The following is a 6,473-nucleotide window of genomic DNA, read 5'->3' as shown; positions in this document are numbered from 1 at the left end:
TTCTTTCTTTCTTTCTTTCTTTCTTTGTTTCTTTCTTTCTTTCTTTCTTTCTTTCTTTCTTTCTTTCTTTCTTTCTTTCTTTCTTTCTCTCTCTCTCTCTCTTTCTTTCTTTCTTTCTTTCTCTCTCTCTCTCTCTCTCTCTGACTTTGTCTCTCTCTCTTTGACTTTCCTTTTGCCTCTGTCTCTTCCTCTCTCTCTCTGCCTCTGTCTTTCTCTCTCTCTCTCTCCTTGACTCCCTCTTTGTCTGTCTCTTCTTCTCTGTCTCTTCGTCTCTCTCTCTCTTTGCCTCTTTTCCTCTCCATCTCTTTGCTTTCTCTCTCTCTGCTGGTCTTTCCTTGCCTCTGCCAGTCAGTTATGCTGCTGATCTCTCAGCCACCGTGTGTTAGGGGCAGGGGATCTAAAAGAAGCTGGTCTGGGTTCCCTGGCTTACAGGTTGCCTTGTGCCATACCTTTGAAACAAGGGACCTGTCCAGGCTTCCTTCTAATGGCCAACCTACCTCTAATGCTGGCCAGTCTATCTTACACAAAGTTTTAAGTTTTCCTGGTGTCATAGTACTCCACAGTCTCCCTTAAATCCTTTTCTTGAAAATTTTCAACATAGTTCCTAGTGGGGTGGGCTTACTTTGTGTCTCACACATATTTCCTCTAGACAAAACACCACGCTCACATCACATGCACACCACAAAACAAAGAATGGGTAAAAAGGGCACACACACACTTTTGTAGTTTACACCAAACCAAAATCAAAACCAAAATCAGAGTATCAAGAAATCCAAGCCAGGTCAAAACCAAAACCAAAGTATCAAGCAATCCAAGTCAAGTCAAAATCAAAAACCAAAGTGCCAGTACAGGCAGGCTGTGGGTGATCAGGCCACACTTCCACTCAAATGGAGTAGGCAAGTTCCCAAGACCAATCCTATCAAGTGATTCAAACCAAGTCAAAACCAAAACCAAAGTGCTGATAAAGGCACGCTGTAGGTGATCAGGCCATGCTTCCACTCAAATGGAGTGGGCAAGTTTCAAAGACTAGTCTTACCAAGTTTTAGATGTCCAGACTCCAAGTGCCTGTTCTTTCCCGGTGTTCAGCCACTGCGTTGATCCTCCACGGGGGCCTGCCACACACTGCCCTGGCGAGGTGTCCCACTGGGGCAAATGCCTACCGGGGAGTGCTCTCAGGATCCGTGTCACTCAGGCTGGTTGGAGTCCCCCGCAGGGATGTTCCACAGGGCAGGCTTGAGCTGCCTCGACCATCTGCCATTCACCTCACTTCCCAGTCAGGGAACCAAGAAATGTAGCAGGACAAGCCACAGACAAAACTCCTCAGACACCAAGTTAAAGAAGGAAGGGATTTATTCAGCTGGGGGCATCAGCAAGACTACTGTCCCAAGAGCCGAGCTCCTCGAATGAGCAATTCCTGTCCTTCTAAGGGCTCACAACTCTCTAAGGGGGTGCGTGTGAGAGGGTTGTGATTGATTGAGCAAACGGGGGGTACGTGACTGGGGGCTGCATGCACCGGTAATTACATCGGAACAAAACAGGATAAGGATTTTCACAGTGCATTTCTATGCAATGCCTGTAATCTATAGATAACATAACCAATTAGGTCAGGGGTCAATCTTCAACTACCAGGCCCAGGGTGTGGCGCCGGGCTGTCTGCCTGTGGATTTCATTTCTGCCTTTAGGTTTTACTTCTTTCTTTGGAGGCAGAAATTGAGCATAAGACGATATGAAGGGTGGTCTCCTCCCTTATCCTCATGTAAGTCTTTTTTTCTTTTAATAATTGCTGTATAGTGTTGTGAAACCATACAGTCTTTGCAATACGACGACTTTGGCCCCAGGATCTTATAATCACATTAGCGCTTCTTCAGAAGTTGAACTATGTATCTTGAAGTTGACATTTATGCCTTGTTCTTTAAGACTGAAGTTCACATTCTGCACCACTGACAATTTCTGACAGTTTCTCGTACTGTGAAAGGTTCTATTCTATACACGTATAAAAAGTGAAATGTATCACTTTACCATCTGGACCATGTCTGTTAGAATTTAACAGGAAAAAAGCACCATTACCTAGAGGCTGGTAAGAGTCATGATCTTTTGCCCCATAGAAAGTGGATGTTGTGGATCACAGAGAAGGTGAATGAGTAGCAGCACTCCCTTGTGCTTCATGGGGTCAGTGATAACCGAGTTCATTAACGAGTGACAGGTTTAATGACTAACACACCTCTAACATTTCACCTCTAGCTCAGATGAAAGAGAGAATGGGACTTCTTAGTCCTGACTGTTTTTCCTGTGCCTCAATTGGTTTCTTTTAGGGAGCTACAAATGTACGTGTCCACTGATGATTGATGTTTTCAGCCAGCACGATGGACAGAAGTCTAAGGAACGTCCTTGTTGTTTCCTTTGGGTTCCTGCTTCTCTTTACAGCCTATGGAGGTCTGCAGAACCTGCAGGTATGTGTACAGTCAAGTTACCTGAACTTCTTGGCTTCCAAGAATCCCCGTGGTCACAGACAATAATGAATTGGAAATTTGAAAAATCTAATTCACCTGGTGTTTCTTTTTCACTCCACACCAAATCCTCTAAAACAAACAGTGGTTCTCAGATGCAGTCCTCCAGTGAGCAGTTCCCACTCACGTCTCAACAGGATTGGACAACAATGAGGTGTGCGTTGCTGTTAGAGAGCTCTGGACAGCAGGGGTCTTGGGATCGTGATTTGTTGGGACATTCTTTGCCTTTGGGTGGTTAAAAGGAGACATGGGAAAAGTCATTGTGAATATGATTGCATGCTCTTGGCTTTGTGGTTGGGGCAGCCAAGCGAATTTATCAAATATCACTAGACCTTATAGATTCCAAGCTTACTCTAAGCAAAACTGTGAACTTTGACAACATGGTCTTTATACTTTGAGCTCCTTACATCATGCTCTCCGGGACAGCTGTCTCTGCTAGTCAGGACTGGCGAGAGCAACACAGAGTGTTCAGATAGAAGTGACTCAGGAATGACTGTGCCCCAGCATGCCTAGGAGCTGAGGCCACCTCTCTCCAAGAACCCCAAGGCTTCCATGCGGTTGGCTTTGCTCTCAGGCCCCAGCAAGGCACATGCATCCCCAGGCTCCCTCCTCAGAGCTAAGCAGCCCCAGTGAGAAGACAGGGCCTCACTCCAGAGAGTTCTTATGAGTCCTCACCCTGGTCTGGACTAGGTCCTCTCATCCAAGGACCAAGGACGCTCTTTTGTGGCACCTCCCCTGCAGCTGCCACCTCCTCTCACCCTTTCTGGCTGCAGGCCTCCAAGTTCTCATTCAACTCTCATCTTGGAGGTCACTGGAGCCCAGGTCGGGGTGCGGCACCCAGCACCCTCATGGCAGCGTGTGCCTGCCCATGTCATCTCCACCAGTGACAGCAGCCTGCAGTTTCCAGGACACAAGGGCCACGTCTCTGGTCCATCCTCGAACCTCAGACAGTGACAGGCACTCAGAGGTGGGCGATGGATATTTGTTGAAGGAAGAAATCATTCATGTGCACTCACCTGCTTCATATCCTTGGGGCCTCCCCATGGGCTGAAGGACCCCTTCCATTCCCCGGGAGCATGCAGGCCCCTCACAGACCAATTCTGGCAGAGCCTCCAGCCCCGTCCTGCCACACTGTCCTGTTCTCAGCTGAGATTCAGGCAGGCGTCCACAGAGGCGTGAGCAGCTCTCACAGCCATCCAGCCTCAGCACAAGCACTCACAGGGGTGCCGGGCCTTCCCTCCCTGATGTTTAGACACACTAACTGCTTTATTCCAAATTCACCTGCACTTTCCTCCCACCAGCTGCAGAGGAGGCTCCCAGGGCAGCAAGCCTGTGGCTGGTGGTTCCTGGGAGCTGTGGCGGCCTCCAGCCTGGGCGACACTGAGGACCTGCTGGTGCCTCATCCCACTGTGTCCATCGCGTGCTCTGACAGGGCTGGCTTTGTTCCCACAGAGCAGCCTGTACAGCGAGGAGGGCCTGGGTGTGACAGCACTTAGCACCCTCTACGGAGGCATGCTCCTGTCCTCCATGTTCCTCCCACCGCTCCTCATTGAGAGGCTGGGCTGCAAGGGGACCATCATCCTCTCCATGTGTGGCTACGTGGCCTTCTCCGTGGGCAACTTTTTCGCCAGCTGGTATGCAGCCCCCACCCCCTGCCCACCCCGCCCCGGCCGTTCCCCACGCTAGGGATGTTCACTCTGCACACGACTTGCATTTGCGCCTGATTACTGTTCACTGCAGGCATTTTAAAATGAGCTCTGCTGCCCCTGCACCCCTGCTTCGCTTTGGTGACAGACGGTGCTGGGCTTCCTTACTGTCTTCTCACCAAGGCTCCTCCGTGCCCCCCACGGCTTCCATCTCCTCCTCCCGATCCCTGATGCTGGCCTCTCCCTGGGATCCATCCTGATCCTCAACTCCCCTGGCTGGGCGAGGGTTCCAGTAACACAGGGAACTCTAACTCCAATGCAGAGGGTGAGTCTCGTGGGCACCTAGGCAGATGTCACCAATGGATCAGAAGCTGCACCTCGCCCACCATTAGGGGGTGGGTATGGCCAGGGCAGGTCACAGGGATGGGAGACCACCCTGCTCCCTGGTGAGAAGGACCACAGAGACCAAGCTCTGAGGACTTTGGGCTGCACCCCAGGCCCCAGGAACACAGCCATGGAGCATCTTCCAGGGACGCTGGTTGTGACCCAGGACGTGCTGCTGATGACGGCTGCATGTCCTTCTTTCCGGTAGCTGCAGAGTCTCACACAGCACCCCGCCGCCAAGGCCCGAGCCGGTCACTTGGTCTTTTTAACTGGGGCTGTTCCTCGGCCTTCCTTGTGCTCCTTATCGTGTTGTTTGTTGTCGCATCCAATACAAGGAGCCTCACTGGCCTTCAATTTCACTTTTGCAAATCAATCTGAGCTGGAAAATGCACTGATTTTGCTCATTTATCTGAGTCTAATGGTGAATCCATCCATCCAACCAGCAACACCCGTTACCATGCTTGCAATGGGCCAGGCGGCGTTTCCTTCTCCCAGATAGACTAAAGAACCACAGGGACACGGGTGTGATGGGCTTGTGTCTCCTGTCACAGGCGGTGCGGTGGGTCTGCCTTTTACCCACAGGTACACTTTGATCCCCACCTCCATACTGCTAGGGCTTGGGGCCGCCCCGCTGTGGTCTGCACAGAGCACATACCTCACAATCGTGGGAAACACACATGCAAAGAAGGCGGGAAAACGCAGCAAAGACGTGGTGAACCAGTATTTCGGCATCTTCTTCCTTGTATTCCAGTCATCTGGTGTGTGGGGCAACTTGATCTCATCGCTGGTATTTGGCCAGACTCCCAGCCAAGGTAAAAGGAAAAGGGGCAAGCAGTTGTCTCCAAGTGGAGCAGCGGTTTCAGTGATGGCTGCTAGGGGAGAGGGTTCCTGATTTCAGTTGTATACCTGCCTTGATTCTGTAACTTGAGCAGGTGAGTCAGGCCCCACAGGTGAGATTCTCAGCCTGCCTGTGCTTCAGAGTTGCCTGTTACCTGCTCTCTTCTGGACAGTTGGGTGGGACTGAAGAAGATCTATGTCTTCCATAGATGCCTCCGCAGGGGCAGGGCAGCCCTTGGGAGAGGGCGCCATGGGGAAACTAAGGGCCACGCCAGTAGAATTTAGGTTCATGGAGTCACAACTGCACAACCATCCTTGTTAGACTAAGGACGGGGTTGCCTGATGTCTTTTCCTTGTGACTTGATACACTGACCAGATTTTCAAATGTTTCATAACAGGCCCCTCATCCCATGACGGACGTGGACATTGGATGGGCTGATGCCCTGGCTCCTCTGTCTCTACCCGACTTTGCCCTGGTATAAATATAAAGAGCATACCTCATTTGTGCCCACGCGCTTGGTGCCTATGTTGAGGCTTTAAGCACAGGGCATAGGACATCTCTTTCATGCTTAGAGGAAACCTTACCCAATGGGGTAAAAACCAATCCAGCCCTCCTGACTAGTATCACGACTATTTCTATCACTTCATCAAGGTTCTCCATCTTGCTATCCCATAAAAAATCCCACCCTTGGGAAACTCTGTAGCCAAAATGCCTCTCCTTTTCTCTCATGTGATTGTCATGTATGCTAAGTGCATTTGAAGAAGGGAAGCTGTAAAGTTGATGCATAGCAATTTTTATTCATTATTGCTGTTGGTGTCAGCAACAATGAAACAGAAACTGGGGGTAAAGCTCAGTCTGCATATCATGGCCAGTGAAGTGGAGGAACAGGCTTTTCTTTTGAAGACATTTCTGCAGGTGAGTTAGTTCTCCAAGTGAGCACAGGACACAGAATCTGGGGCTGGAGGAATTTGGAGGGTGTCGTGTGTTTCTCCACCTTCTTGTGCCTTCTCTTATCGGCTGTACATCTCACCTACCTAGAAGATTTTGTGAAGCTGTCTGTTACATAATTTGTGTTATTAAAACAATAAAGGCCGGGCG

General features: G+C 50.1%; 1 protein-coding gene across 1 annotated transcript in view; it reads left to right on the top strand.

Annotated features, from left to right (window-relative positions):
• UNC93A (unc-93 homolog A (C. elegans)) overlaps window positions 1–6,473 on the top strand; it is a 55,544-nt gene that overhangs the window by 29,673 nt on the left and 19,398 nt on the right. Inside the window, exons 2-4 of the mRNA XM_011934942.1 lie at window positions 2,313–2,450; window positions 3,960–4,141; window positions 5,120–5,349. Coding sequence (XP_011790332.1) covers window positions 2,346–2,450; window positions 3,960–4,141; window positions 5,120–5,349 — 517 coding nt within the window. The 5' untranslated portion in view covers window positions 2,313–2,345. The remainder of the gene's footprint in view (window positions 1–2,312; window positions 2,451–3,959; window positions 4,142–5,119; window positions 5,350–6,473) is intronic.

This window comes from Colobus angolensis, unplaced genomic scaffold, assembly GCF_000951035.1.
Source record: "Colobus angolensis palliatus isolate OR3802 unplaced genomic scaffold, Cang.pa_1.0 Scaffold14, whole genome shotgun sequence".
Classification (NCBI taxonomy): Eukaryota; Metazoa; Chordata; class Mammalia; order Primates; family Cercopithecidae; genus Colobus; species Colobus angolensis.
Note: the sequence above shows the minus strand (reverse complement) of the source record. Positions and strands in the feature narration are given on the sequence as shown.